This window comes from Nothobranchius furzeri, chromosome 12 (assembly GCF_043380555.1).
Source record: "Nothobranchius furzeri strain GRZ-AD chromosome 12, NfurGRZ-RIMD1, whole genome shotgun sequence".
NCBI lineage: Eukaryota > Metazoa > Chordata > Actinopteri > Cyprinodontiformes > Nothobranchiidae > Nothobranchius > Nothobranchius furzeri.
Window position 1 is genome coordinate 17,087,541 of NC_091752.1, and position 15,590 is coordinate 17,103,130.

At 40.6% G+C, this 15,590-nt stretch overlaps 1 protein-coding gene across 19 annotated transcripts in view; it reads right to left on the bottom strand.

Annotated features, from left to right (window-relative positions):
- The window catches only part of LOC107375745 (neurexin-1a), a 462,507-nt gene that overhangs the window by 234,947 nt on the left and 211,970 nt on the right, over positions 1 to 15,590 (bottom strand). For 16 of the 19 annotated variants that reach the window (XM_070542354.1, XM_070542364.1, XM_070542359.1 and 13 more), the window contains 2 exons: positions 10,923 to 11,126; positions 8,188 to 8,214 (listed from right to left, as the gene is read on the bottom strand). In XM_070542354.1, the coding sequence (XP_070398455.1) occupies positions 8,188 to 8,214; positions 10,923 to 11,126 (231 nt within the window). The remainder of the gene's footprint in view (positions 1 to 8,187; positions 8,215 to 10,922; positions 11,127 to 15,590) is intronic. The other 3 variants (XM_070542374.1, XM_070542368.1, XM_070542361.1) reach the window with 1 other exon arrangement.

Consider the following 15,590-nt stretch of genomic DNA (forward strand, 5'->3'; position numbering starts at 1 on the left):
GAAGAGCCAGTTGAGGTAGCTCCAGCATCTGGTTAGGATGCCTCCTGGACACCTCCCTGGTGAGGTGTGAGGTTTTCCAGGCATGTCCAAATGCTAGGAGACCTAAAGGAAGACCCAGAACACACTGGAGGGACGCCTCTCAGCTGGCCAGGGAACGCCTTGGGATTCCCCTGGAGGAGCTGGAGAGAGGGAAGTCTGGGCCTCTCTGCTTAGACTGTTGCCCCTGTGACCCAACCTCAGGTAAGCAGACGATAATGGATGGATGGCACTCACAAGGCCTTTTGGCCATTGCGAGTTGTAATAATTATCACAAGGTCTGTGAAACAAGGGAAATCCCTAATACCAAATTACTATCGTCACTGCAACTGTTCTTCCAATTTTTAACTATCATTTTGACAAATTGTAACCAAGTCCTCAGTGTAGACTCCTGATCTGACCCTTCTGAAACAATAACAATTGTTTTAAAATAAATCTAACATTCGGGATAAGCTTGACTAACATCCTGACTCAACCCTTTAGCAGGAATGCCATAGGCATGGACACCTAGAGGACATCCTGACCATCTTTCCTCACTCTGCTGCCTTCACTGTCCAAGTTTAAATTGACTTTCCCTTTTCTATTAATGTTCATTTTCTACAACAAGAAGAACCATGTTTTTATTACAGTCATTGCTGTCCTTACTTTTGTCTTTTCCGTTTACAATTTTTGTGTTTGTCTCTTTTGAAGCCCATCTCTCTCAAAACAGATACTTGTTTTTGCTAAAAGGGAGTCCCTCTGCTTCCCCGTCACCCTGTGCTTTCTCTAAATGAGAGACTTTATGCAATTTATTTGTTTCTTTTAAAAGAGTATTTTTACCAACTGTTATTCTACTAAATCTGATTATATCACAGTTTAATTTAAATAATGTGTATGACTAGGACAGATCTGGACCTTATGTGAACTGGATTTGTAATTATTTTGTACATTATTTGGGGTTCTTTCTTTTTAATTGAGCCTTTTCCATAACTACAGGTAGTTTATTCCATGGTTGCTTAAAGGAGAAGCTACATACTACCAAAGGGGTTAAATCGTGTTTTTCAAAGAGAACCATGATTAATAAAAAGTACTTTTTCAATAATACTCAAACAAATTTACCAGGCTATAACAGGTTGTTACTTTTTTCCTTCCTTCCTTCTTTTTTTCTTTCTTTCTTTATTGAGCCCAGGTATTGTGTCTGCAGTGATGGATCAATAATAATCCCTACCTGCCTCCCTGACCTCAGGTTCACATGAGCACGGCAGAAATATTTCACTGTGCAGCGTTGGAAGATGTGATTTCTGCTCATTCAGCTCACGCTGGCTTTAACTGGGGTTATACGGGTGTTGTCTGCCTCAACACAGTCACTCACACAGGTGGCGGGAAAAAAGAAAGCACTGGGCAAGCATTATGCCACTGGGCTGAATTACTGATAAAAATCACACCCATAGCAGCATCATAACTAGTCGCTTATTTATCCCAAATAAAACAGCATTTGAAACAGAAATGATGCTATTGAATTTGGATATGAAAGGATTTTGAAAAGCCAGTAGTGGTTTTATGTAAATTTGCAACAATACATGGCATTTAAGTTGCAATATGTAAAAATGAAGCAAGAATGACATCTTGTGGTCAAATGTGGTTACTGCAGCCCCTTTTTATAAACAAACATCATTTTCTCACTACCGTTCCATGAGTTTCTTTGCAGTTGCCAGTTACAAATCAGCGGCAAATTCTAGATGACGAGAGAAGATGAGTTGTACACAGAAATTTGATAAGTAAATAAGTACATTGTCATATTTGGTGTTAGCACTCTTGAGTGTTTTGTGGTAATGAGCACTTATCACATTTATTAGGGTATGCTTCCAGCATTAAAGGAAGTGTGGGTATTACTACTTGCTGTTAGCTTGCTGATGTAGTTCTGAATGACTCTTTAAAGGAAGTAAAATGCCATGATTCACTCATTATTCACTTCACACATTCATTTCACAGTAATATTGAGTTGTTGGTAATTGAAAAGGTAATGTGAGATATTTTTAGAACTAACTATTTGCTTCCAATTCATCATTAGCATCCTTAGCTCAACATTAGCCTCTAGCTTACTTCACCGCATATTAGAATAAAACAAAAATATAATGTGGCTTCATAGGGGTACAAGGAATAACTTCTGGGTCACTCCTGTTTACTGGCTTTGGTTCTTTAAAGAGGGACTGCACACTGTCAGAAAATGTAACTCTACCCCTAGTCAAGATTTGAAAAATGCTATAAAAGTGGGCATTGCCAGGAGGCACAGAGTGGCATGGCCAAGTGTGGGGAATTTCCATCCTGGGAGGGAGGGGGAATGGAAGGAGACTGTACCAATGATGTGAAATTGTACCAGCCCCTGTCAATCACAAGTTTAAAATGCAGTAACTGCTGTTCTGCCACAGGGGGCAGCACTAAGACGTTTTTAGACCTTGATTCTAGATTTAATCAAGTTTGCACAAACATGTCAAAAATGCACAGAAACAGAAAGATTGCATTTGTAAAGACCCAATTATACAGTTTATAAGAAAAAAAAAACGTTATTTTGGGGTTTAGTTACCTTTTAAACAGCTCTGAGGCTTTTGCTCGTCAGGGTCAAATTACAAATACCATTGATGCAGAGTTAGATGGCTAGAGACATGGCAACCTCTTAGGCTCACAAACTGTAAACCATAACTACATCCCACTTTAATTTTTTTGAAAGGACAAAAACTGACAACCCCCCAGCTGGCTGGCACCTTCCTTCCAACATGACTGAGGTATTAAGACTGTTTTGAGATTATTTCACTGTAGAATTTTTACATACTGCTCCTCTAAGTCATCATTGCAAATAAGAGAGAAAATAAAGAGAAATCATAACTGCTCTCTAAAGCAGAGCATATTTGTGGTTCTTTTTGTGATAGTTTTCTTCTCATGGTTAGATGTTATTGGTGCATTCTCTTGTGAAATGTAATATTTAAAAAAAATCATTAATTGAGAATTTATTTTACAAAAAGCTACCAATTTCCAGATCCTTTTAGATTCATACCCTCAATTTTGAAACTACCTTCAACTCTTTCTACAGAATGAATCGGTCTAATGAATACATTCGTTGGAAAAGGTCCTTGTTTTTTGCAAACAGTTCCAACTGTATTACATCGTGACTAAAATCTCTACTCTAACTAGTGAGAGATTGTTCTGCATTAATAATAGAGCAGTTTAATTACTGTTATGTATGTGCATACACTTGCTTAAACTAATCAGCTCTATGCTGGTATACAATCACTGTTAACGATAATGACTGAATAGTAAGTGGCTTTTGGCAAAAGGTTACCTTAAAAAATTAAATAAAAAAAATTAAGATTTTTTTCATCTTTAACGTGATTAATTTTAAATAGTTTATTATTTTGTTGTTGTTATCAGTTCCCCTTAGATAGACAAGGTCTGTACGTATTTATAATCTGTATTTTCCCAGGATTTTAAAGAGGGTTTAAAGCAGCTTGGTATGCTAAATAATGCAAATAAACAAACACTTTAAAGTAAACTATGACTAAAATAAATTCTAAGATGAAATTACATTTTAAATGCATTTGCTTTAAACATTGTAGGTGTCGGGTGTAAGAATAAACTGAGATCTTTACAATGAAATAATCCCTAAACAGTCTAAAGTCTCAACCATGATGGGAGGAAGGTTATTGGGAAACATATTTAATTCTCAGCTGGCTGCGAGAGTTGTCACTTTTTCTCCTTTCAAAATAAAGGATAGAGGCACGTAGCTACTGCTTCCCATCAGTGAGTGTGGGGTTGTCGTATCTCCGAGCTAATGTTGCATTTCTGGCATATGTAATTCGATAGCGGCCAACAAAAAGCTATTGAGTTGTTTTAGGAACTGAAGTCAGTAACAAGTGTGACCCAAAAGCTATTTCTTGTACCCCTAAGAAGCCACAGCATATTTTTGTTTTACTCAAATACCGGGTAAATTGGGGTAAAAATGCTAACGGTGAACAAGCCAATAGCTAGCTCTAAAAACGTGCTACTTCTTCAAATAATAACAACTTAATATTACCGCGTCAAACGTGATGTTTTTCTTCTGTAAATTAGTCATTCAGAGCAATAAAAGCAAGCCAACAAAACAACTTCCTCTATGCAGGAGGCGTATTACCGTAATAAGTGTAGTAAGTGCGCCCTTCCGCAAAACACCCAAGAGTGCTAGCACAAGCTATGACAATGTAAATATTTACTTATCAACTTGCTGCGTATGACTTGTCTTTCCTAGTTATCTAGAATCTTCTGGTGCAGATCCGTAATAACAACATTAGTGAAACGGTAATGAGAAAGTGATTGTAGTAACCAAATTTGACCACAGGATGTCACTAATACTCCATTCTTACACATTGCACCTTTAAGCAAAATATCTTTGAAAACTAGTGTTTTATTTTAAAAATATTCTATATGGGTACACTGCAGCTCATATGATTCAGAGGGAAAAAAACAGGTAAACATCAGGTAAAGAAAAAAACACTTACAGTAAAATAAATAAATAAATGCCCTTTTGGAGATAATAATCTTAATAAGATTAGTTTCTCCTCCTTGATCTGTGCACACTGTCATGGTCTGTGTCTGCGTCTGTGTCTTCCTTCATGTGTCTCCTGATGTTTCTCCATCCCTCTCTGGATTCCCTTCTGTGTCTCATAGCGCCCTCATGTGTCCTTTGCCTGCGTCTCAGTTAAGTGTCTTATGTTGTTTCCCTTTTTAATCATTCCTCCCAGGTCAGCTCCAGCCTCTTTGTCCCCAGCTCAGTGTGTGTGTGTGTGTGTGTGTGTGTGTGTGTGTGTGTGTGTGTGTGTGCGTGTCCTCCCCAACTCAGTGTAGGTGTGTGTGTGTGCGTGTGTGTGTGTGTCCTCCCCAACTCAGTGTATGTGTGTGTGTCATGTCATCCTCCAGCTAGTTTGTGTGAGCCCTTCCCTCTGTCTTTAGATATTGTTGTTTAGTTTTGTGTTTAGGTATTTGCCCTCCTCTGTTTCTGTTTTGCCAGGTCGATTATTTGATTCACCTGTCTTCCCTCCAGCCCTCACTCCACACACCTGCTGCCAATTTCCCTAATTACTCCTCCCTGTGTATATAAGCCCTGTCTTGTCTCTGTCTTGTGTCGGTCCATTGTTGTATTTCTGTCAGCGTTTGTTCGTGCTCTGTCTGAGCTTTTTTGTCTCCAGTTGTTGGTGCTCTAAAGAGACCTTTGGGTGTCCTGTCCTCCAGAACTTTTGGACTTTTGGCTCGCTGCCATTTTGGATTTATTTTCGTTTCTTCCTAAATAAAAGGATTTTTACTTTTACCAACTTCTGCCTCGAGTCATCCTGGGAATCTGCATATTTGGGTCCTGCACATCCCCACATCGTGACACACACAGTACGTTTGGGAGCTTCACTGTTTATAGTAATACTGTAAATATGACAACTTTGATAAAAAACAAAAGAAAAAAAATCAGGTAATTTATCTCAGGGTATTTTCAGGTTATCTTTTTCATCAACTGTCACTCAGGGCCTGTTCTGAGTGTTAAAGAGGAAGCAGCAGCGTTGTCTTCAGACAGGTCTGGGCAGCCCCGGGGAGACCGGGTCCCTAATTGACAGTGATGTGTTCTTTGAGTCTGTGCTGAAATTTCTCATCCTCCGAGTTGACCAGAGCTGCAGCGCCTGACAGGACAAATTAATTAACATGTAGAAAAAAAAGGAGGAGGATAAAAATAACAACCTTGGAAAAAATATATAATTAGGAGCCAGCTCCTTATGAGAGGAAATCTGCTGGTATAACACAGTTCCTTCCAACAACTTCAATTAAACATTTTCCTGTGACACAATTAGGCCAAAAGCAATAAAAGGAAAAGTCGCTATGCTCAAGCTTTCACCTGTTCACTATTAAAACACATCCTGGCAGAATCAATGCATTATTTGTGCAAAAGTGTCACAAGGCCATGTCGTCTTTTTTTATTTAAAGGGGATTAAAGGCTCCAGATCTGATTTTTAAAGTAATCAACATACCCCCCTTTGGATTTATTGAGCTAGAAAATTATAATTGTGATCTACACAAACATCTTTAGCTTTTGATAATTAAGAAAACATATTCTTTCATCCAAAAGTGACCTTTTAAAACAGGTAAATGAAGGAATTAGAGCTTTTTGTTTGCATACACAAACATGGGAGGTAATTCAACATGCACAGGCAACACTATTTAGCATTTAGAAAGATGCTAAGAAGAGCGGGTTAAAAGAAGCATGTCTGGAGGTCATATCTTGTAATTATGTGCGTGCATGCGCGCGTGTGTGTGTGTGTGTGTGTGTGTGTGTGTGTGTGTGTGTGTGTGTGTGTGTGTGTGTGTAGGCATTTTCTTGTAATAAGCCACCACTTCTGATCAAGCTGTGACCTTCTGCGTTTGCAAAACTCACACATGAAATCTGACTCCGATGGTTTCCAAGAACAGTTTATCATCCAGTGCTGTGAAAAAGTATTTGCATCTGCACAGATATAGTCTGTTTTTGCATCTTTCATCAACTTAAATGTTTTCAAAAAGCAAACCTAGTTTAATGTCAAAGATCACTCAATAAATACAAAGGATAATTTTACTGATGAAGAGGCGAAAAAAACATCCAAACCGACCTGGCCCTCATTTGTAAAGCTGAGCTCTGTTTCACATGAAGACCTGATTACTGTAAGACCAGTAAATGTAGGGAGTCACTTCAGTCAGACAACAAGAAGCAGACTAAAATATCTAAAGAACAAATGCACATCACACCCAGGTTTAAAGAAAGTCAATAAAACGATACAAAAGCCCTGCTGGTCTTACCAGGTAAAGTTCACGATTCAGAAAAAAGACAAAAGTAGGGATGGACAATATATCGGCATCAATATCGGTATCGGCCAATGTTAGTCACTTTTTAACATATCAGTATCGGTTCAATTAATAAAACTGGGCCGATGTTAACTCATTCACTGCCAATGCCGATTTAAGTCGTCATTGCATGTTTTTACTGTGTGGGCATCGGAACGAGCCCCCGCACCGTGAGAAAAAACATCTCAGCTCTAAAGCCGATCTTCATCCGCATACATCACACGTCAGGAAGCAGAAAATCCACGTGTTAGGAGATCGTTTTGGGCCGCTGCTGTAACAAAAGTGAGGCGTGAACCGGAAAAGCTTCTTCCGATCACAATTCAAGATATTGGTATTGGCAAATATTGGTTATCGGCCATAAGAGTGATCTTAATATCAGATATCGGTATCGCCCCAAATATTTCATATCGGTGCATCCCTAGACAGAAGTATGGAAACGTTTTTATACCAGTCGATTTCCATGCTTTATTCATTGCGAGAATGTCTCTCTCATCAGAATCAGAAAGAAAAACAAATAAACAAAAACATCATATTATAAGTTGTTTATCAGGAATCCTGAATAACAAATGTTATCACAAAATATTGCACTGTGTCTTCTTTATTCACAAGCACACACACACTCACACTCACACACACACACACACACACACACACACACACACACACACACACACACACACACACACACACACACACACTCAACAGGATCTATTCTCCCTGCCTTACTCGTCATCCCGTTCTTTCTGCTCTGTGAGGCAGGTTAATGGCAATAATAAAAATCACACTCTGTATTTCCTCTTTGCTTTGAACGGCCTCATCAATCTACAACCTGCATAAAATACTGAAAAAAAGGTGAAACAAATGAAAAATAAAAATGAAGAATAAAAAGAAGAGAAGGAAATCAATCATGTCTAAAATAACTGTGGTCTTTATATCAACCCTAAAGGTTCATTAATTAGGAAGAGCTTGTTGTGTAAAGTAACAGCTGACTGCCACATTCAGGTTTATCACTAACTTGATGCTTCCTCCATCCTCACCTCTTGTTGCTATAGAAACCTGAAAACCACCAAGAAGTACCCATGTTCCATTACCTCAACAATAATACGGGATCACAATGCCAATGCATGACGACACTTGTTCAGTTTCTATTTAAAAAAGCTTTTTGAGGACTTTTAAAATGTGATTTCAGGGTCAGAAAAATCATATGCAAGCGGGGTTATGCTATGAGTGTAGAGAGCAGAAAAAGAAACAGCAAGCATTGGAAAAGAAGAAGAAACAGGAACTTACTGGAGGTACAGTTTATCCTGATACAATCTAGACGGGGAAGAATAGATGAGAGATAAATTCATCTTTCAACGTTACAGCTGCAGACATCATTAAAGCACACAGTCCACCCCTCTGGGGACACACACACGGATGCTGTCCGTCTTCTGATGCTCTCCCCCATGGCCTCCAGCTGCAGCCAGCTGGTAAAAGCTCTGCAGTGGCGCTTTATTGGATTTTATATTATAGCAAAGGATGGAATCAGCAGAGCGGAGGCTTATATTTTCCTATTGTTTTAGTTTGCTCATCTGAGAATTAATATTTTGCAGGTTTTATTTTTTTTTTAGATGATGTCATAAGGAGAGCATCAGATTTTGGTCAGGGTCACACAGGGCCAACTGGTAGGTTTCCCCTTTTTTATGTGTATACATCAAAGTTTTAATACAGTGTTAACGGACCTTTCTAGCTTTTAATATTTTGGCAGCAGACTTGTCCAGCTGTCTGGACTTTATCAAAAAATAATATTTATAAGTCTGAGACAAACATGTATTTAATCGGGTGCTGTTTTCCCCTCTATTTTTCCTATTCATATTATTGACATCATCAATTTTTTGCAAATTCAATCTAAACAAAACAAAATGAATGTTTGAACATATTTTCCCCAAAGACAAGTTAGATTGGCCAATACAGTTATATGTTGCTTCCATGATACTAGAGAATATTCTACTGACGTGATCATAAAAGCTCTATTTGGCATCACACAAGAAATTCTCAGTAAAACCAAGTCCCGATCTTCTCTTACAGTTTTGTTTTCGAGCTCTGAGCTTGTGCCGTGCTCTAAGAAAGGTGACCCAGAACAACCTCCTCCCACCCCTCCTTCCCATTTGGCCCTGCTTGTCATGTGTTGTCAACCACAGCAGAAAAGTGGTTGCAAACAGCCAGAGAACAACACAAGCCTATCCTCGCAGAGAATGCTCGCCGGCTTTTGTTTTTTCAAGCGAGGGACAAGGAGGACTGGTTTCAAGGGCTCGAGGCCGGAGACAAACTCAAAGTCTTAAATGTGTCAAAAAGAATTCAAAAGAAAACAAAACAGGGCAGCCTCTTGTTTACATCAGAGGGCATCTTCTTGTGGCGCCGGTGATCTGACGTGTCAGCCCTGTCAGAGCGTGACGCTGTTGTTTTCGTGAGTGGGACACATGCTTATTTGAGGTTGACAGCAGACACGGGCTTGTGTACTGTGCATGAACGACTAAATGGCTCCGCTTAGGGAGCCTTTTTCTGTTTAGTCAGTGGAAGGAAAAGACTGATGACTATCATTTGGCAGGCATTGAACTTCCCATGGTCATCACTAGGCTCCCAACCCACATAATTATACCCAAAAGATTGTGATATTTGGGCCAGTTTTCACTATCGGAACCTCTGGGTAATTTTACCAGACCTTCACGGCATACTAGTGTCTCCATTTAACAAGGCCGTCCCGAAAAGGGGTTAACTCATGCTGAACTCAGTTGGAAATGACACAGGCAGACGTTGACAAAACAACCAGCAACGAAGGAAAAGAAAAAAAAACTGCATTGAAGCTGATTTAAAATTAGCTGTTTCTAAACTCACAACGCTGAAAAATGCCGACTACACCATAATTTAGATTGTTTAGCGTGAGCACGGAGTCGGTGCATCTTCTGATCATTGAACGCCACATTTTACTTCTCACGGTCACTCTCCCGGTCCCTGAAGGGATCAAATTTGGGCGCACTTTGACAGAACGAAACTTTTTTTATGGTATTAATATCAGTGGAGGCCTTTTGGTGCTGATCAGTGATTGTCACTCACTACTCTTAAATGTGCATCTAAATCTAGGTTAATCTAAGAACTGGGAGCCTTTGTCATAGTTCACATGTATGTTAGAAAACCAAACTCTCACATGAAGTTCATTGCACTTGGGCACAGTAGGTCACGACATGCACCCTTTCGTGTCGGCATTCTTTTGGTTAGCTTAGCAAATAGTAAACAAAGGCTAGCGGGAGTGAAGCAAACAAGGCTAAAACAGGATATAAACAATGGCCGAAGGAAAGGACAGAAGACCGCTTCCATGGTCTTGTCACTTCCAGAAGTTACAGGTTACAGCTCGACTGAGCCGTTCACATGCAGATGCAGTCGGGCTCCTACCACAATATCTAGGTGCTTCAGCATGATTACAACCAGTTTGCCTTCAGCAAGACTAACATTTAAAAAGAATGACGTCAGTATATTTAGGGCAATAGGTTGATTTTCTGATGCACATGTAAACGCATCGACTCACTGCCAAAACAGTCCCATTATGCTGACGTCTCAGATAAGTCCTGAAAGGGCCGTTTTTGTTTGGAGAAACGACGACTGAGAGGAGCGAGCTAGCATTTTTCCCCCTGTCACATTCACCCCTCCCAGCAATTTCCCAGAACTCCTAAAAGCAGCTACAAGTTCTACAACCCTCAAGTCAACAATAATAATGCAGAATTTAGGAATTTTCCTCATCTATGGATCTGAATACGGAGACCTAATGAGCAGCGAGCATTCTCGGCTAGGCGGTGGCATCTGTGTGTTCAACTGGCAGTAAGCCTTGAGCCGCAGACTTCAGACCGTGAAAGTTGTCACACACTCTCATTCTTCTCAACCGATCCACTAAATAGTAACAACTGATGGCATGTGTAGGCAGAAATCTGAATGTGCTAACAAGCCTGAACTGGCTCTGCTGCTGCTGCAGTGTACATCCGAGGCGTTACCTAAATTGACAGTCAGCCGAACGCGGCCACTCTCCAACTCTAGGCGCAGGGTGTCAGCCGAATCCTGAGACGTGGTGGCTATCAGGAGGCCGTAGGCTCGCTGGGAGCGGAACCTCAGAGACACGTCCTCAGCTTCTGTGTGCATCACCACTGGAAGCTGCACCTTCATGAATTTGCTGCCATCGTAGCTGAGGATAGTGGCCTCTGTGGAGAGGAGAAGAAAGAGAATAAGATGAGTGAACTGTAATATGGATTGCAGCAGTTTTATGGTAAACTAGTGGCAAGAGCTGTCGGCGTAGCGTAAAGTGATGTTCTGTTTGTTGACACAGTTTAGTGCCGCGACCTTCAATCTGCTCTCAGAGGAACAATGAATCGATGAACTTAAGAGGCACAAGGACAGCTGCAGTCTTCCAGCAGTAAATTTGGATGTTATTCTCTGACAGGTGATGACGCGCAACTTTTTTTTTCATGAAGAATTTCACATGTAAAACTTCTGACTCCCTTCTTAACATTTTGATGCAAATTAATTTAGAAAATTGATCAAATTGCCATTAAGTAATAAAAAATGCATGCTTTTCTCTGTTTATTTATTCATATTTTGTTCTTCAAGAACTTGCAGCAGGCAGTCAGTGAGGAGAAAATAGTCATTTACAACAATCCTGAAACATGCATCTACCCAACAGGAAACTACAGCTCAGTTCAGGGACACACATTTACCAGCAAGGAATTGACATATTTGTTTTCCAGTCGCTGTGCTTGAGTTGTTTGGGACAGACGGAAACTGACACATTGAAACAAATGCACGTCACTTAAAAAAAATAAATAAATGAAAAAAAGAATAAAAATACTTTGTACCTCAAAAATGTAGGCATACAGAGCTTCTTGTTAACATCTCTAGTTAAAGAACCACAGCTGTGATTGACAGAAACACCACCTCAAAAATGAGCCAGAAGCTGGAAAAGTTGTGTTTCTGTGTTGGCATCAGGAGAGCGAGACAATTCTAACCAAGGTAATACAAAAGGAGAGTAGCTATTATTATGCGAGTGGCTGAATGACATGTTTCCAGATATCCCAGCCAAAAGCAGTTTGTAATGACTTGTCACATGTCTACCATCACATCATGCTGGATCTTGCAGCTGACAGCTACTGTTGTCCCTGAGCCAATTCTGTATATGGACTCTATCACTGGAATGACAATGCAAGCGCTTGGGCAGGAATTAGAGGTGGGAAAAATGATCGATTCTAAGATGCATCGCGATTCAGCCGTGCATGATTCCGCATCGATGCAGCAACGTGACATAATGAGATTCTCTCCCTATGTCTATGTCGGGGGTCGGCAACCACGGCTCTGGAGCCGCATGCGGCTCTTCCATCCATCTGATGCGGCTCTCTGTGCTTGTAAAATAATGAATGGATATTTAAATAAAATGCTTTATATTTTACTGCATTAATTTTACATCTGTAAGCTAATTCTAAATGTAAAGATTGTCTGCGTAAACCTGAACAGGTCCAACCCGGTCTTACTGTGAGACCGGGTTGACGCGTCACGCTTGTGCGTAATCATATGCGCTTCCTGAGCTGGAGGATGTCAGATTCTGGGATTCTCCTCAGACGGCTCCTGGATGTGTCGCCACATTGGAGACAGGAACAAGCGCTATTCAGCCAAAGTTTCATAATCAGGGAACATTTTCTAAGTGACAAGTCTTGCTTCAGTCGCAGGAATCTTCCTGCATGCGCTTTCTGCGACGTGCTCCAAGCCCCTCTCCACATCTTCAGCTCGCTGTGCGCCGTACGTACGCGCTGACAGCGAGCTGCGCTGAGCTCAGTGTCAAGCTCAGATGGGAATCATTTCTTAAGTGATTTAGCGACATCTGCGCGAAACGAATAAAGTGTCAGTTCGTCTGCATGCGTCGGGGTAATTCTTTCTCCGTCAAAATAAACGGTTAAATACGGGAACTATCCGGTCAACACAACACAAGCCCTGCTTTTAACTGTTCTGTTTTCTTGTGAAAATTGTTGCAAAGAGATATAATTAAACTTGATTAACACCAGAGCCAGGCGCACTGCGCTGTTATCTCCGTCACTGTAAATGAGGGAAAAAAAAATTGATCGGATCCTTTTCTGACCTTCCCCACCTACAAAGTTTAATTACAACAATCAAACGTGACAGAGCCTGGATTTGTATTCTGAACAGTCTAAACATGTTTTAAAAAGAAACGTATGACACAAGGGGCACCTGCTCAGTAAAACCACCAACAGGGTGAAAAATATCAAAATATTGTAGGCAGAGACGGGCTACAACTTCTGGATCCACTTTGTATAAATCGTTTTATTGATTATCGTCTTATGAAAGATAGCTTTGACGTACACGAGCGACCGGTACTGGCTGCTTGTGAGCAGCTCTCTGCTGTCTGAGGGTAGGCCCCGCCCACAACGCCACGGCTGCTGTGGCTCCCAGTGTTTTCTTTACTGTGGGAAAAGGGTAATAATGGCTCTTTGATGGGAACTGGTTGCCGACCCCTGGTCTATGTCTATGCAGGACAATAAAGTTTTGAGGTTTTATAATTACTTCTGGGGGCAGAGTTGCAATGACATGCGCACTGCGTTGCCCTAGCACCAATTTAAAACAGAAAAGGCAGACAGGGATACAGGGCCAACATTACCAGTAATCAAAGATGTACCCGTTACATTTAAATCGGATGTCTGGGCTAATTTCGGTTTTGGGATCCTGGATGTGAAAGAATCACTTAACACAGTATTTGTTTACTATTTTTAAGTTCAGTAATATTCTATCTTAAAGCTGCTCTACCGAAAACATTATTTCTTATATTATTTAAGTAATTATAGGCAGCACACTTTAAAAATTATTGCTCACTATAGTGAATAGATGAATGTTCTGTTTTTCAGGGATTTCGAAATCAAAAAGAAATTGAAAACTATTCTTCTGCTTTTATTAAATAATGAAATTTTTTGTGTGAAGAATCGTGATGCATTTCAGACTCAAATCGAATCGTTAGGCAAATAATCGGAATCGGATCGAATCGTGAGGCAGGTAGAGATGCACACCACTAGCAGGAATAAGAAGCCAATTAATGCAAAATGACTTGTGATGAGACATTTTGGATGAATCGTCAAAATAACATTTGTGCACAACTCTGAAAGGGTTAAGGTCTTTTGGCAGTTGGAGTATATGTTTTAAATGGCTATTAGTACCAGTATATTAAGTGGGCTGGTATGGAATGGTATTCAGTACTGGTGATCATACCTCTCAACACACCGGTACTCTTTCCAGGCATCAATCAGTTGAAACCCATTCATCTGTCTGTTCCTGCTCTGATGGAGATCAGAGGGACACCCCCACCCCTGCTCTGTCAGAATAAGGTGAGTATCGGCACCTCTATGAAAATGCAGGATGACTTTTATTTTACTCAGCCTTAGCTCATTTAGTTATGGTTGACTGTCTTTAAAGAGCAAGTCACCCCATATCAACTAATTTTTTGCTGATAAACTATAAAGGAGTGTCTAATAGTGATGTAGACACGTCATTATTTTGGCATTTTAGTGAATCTTTTAAATGTAAATATTCAACCCAAAACCATCAGTGTTGTGCCCTTTTCAGGCTAAAACTATGCACTATACTGAATTTGAATCGGCCATCTCTATTGGCTAGGCGGTACCTTGGGACATCAGCCGGTACCATATTACATCAGCTGCACTGCCGATGTGGGGTGTAAAAGCAGCCAAGCTTTGAGCTTGGCTACTCCTCCTTGGCGAGTTGGAGTTGAAACACCAAGACAAGTCAAAAGCCATTGGTTCGAAACGATACAGTCAGTCAGTGCCATTCGCTCCTGCAGCTCCGCCATTTCAGCCTGCCAGGCAACGCCTCCTCGTGGTGAGGTGTGCAAACTAGATGTGTGGGTGGAGTAGTAAGACTTGCTCTTTAATGCGTTTGACTCAAAAAGTTGTTGATTTGTAGAAAAACATCTAATGTTTGCACCCCGAGGATTTCATTAAAACTCATTTATTATTGCCGCCGATATCTCCCGGGACTCTGCCGGCTGCTGGTTGTGGCCCCCCGGGGCGATCCTCTGCACCTCTCGAGGGGAGCGAGGGCTTTTCTGGTCACAGTCTCCCTTGAGTTCCTGTGCTCTGGGGCAGCTCTTGGATCTCTGGGACTTGGAGCTCCCTCCGTCTCCTGCACATCTTTAGGGGGCAGATCTGTGGCCCCTCACACTCTATTGGATGCTCCTATAGAGAAACCTTACATAAACAAGCGCGTGTACACACACAGGTGCTCACATGGTGCTCTCATAAGTATCGACTTAGGCACATTCAACATGTCTTAAGGCTATGGTGGGCACTAAATGCACAGTGATATATAATCGTGTAATTGTTCAGTTAAACAATGCTGATTATATATTTCTTCATCAAGTTGACGCAGTGATAGCTTGATCTTGTTGTATTGTTGTTGTGTCCCTTTTTTTTCTTATCTCTTTCTGCAGGTCTAGAAGCAAATTCTTGTTCATTATTGTTTATTTTTGTTCTTTTGTCTCTTCCTTTCTCTTTCACCTCTGTCTTTTATGTCTGGTCAGAATTAAAGAGCATACAATAACAATAAAGTTTTAAGTATCAGGCTTTGATGCTCCACCTGAGAGTAAATCTGTAAGG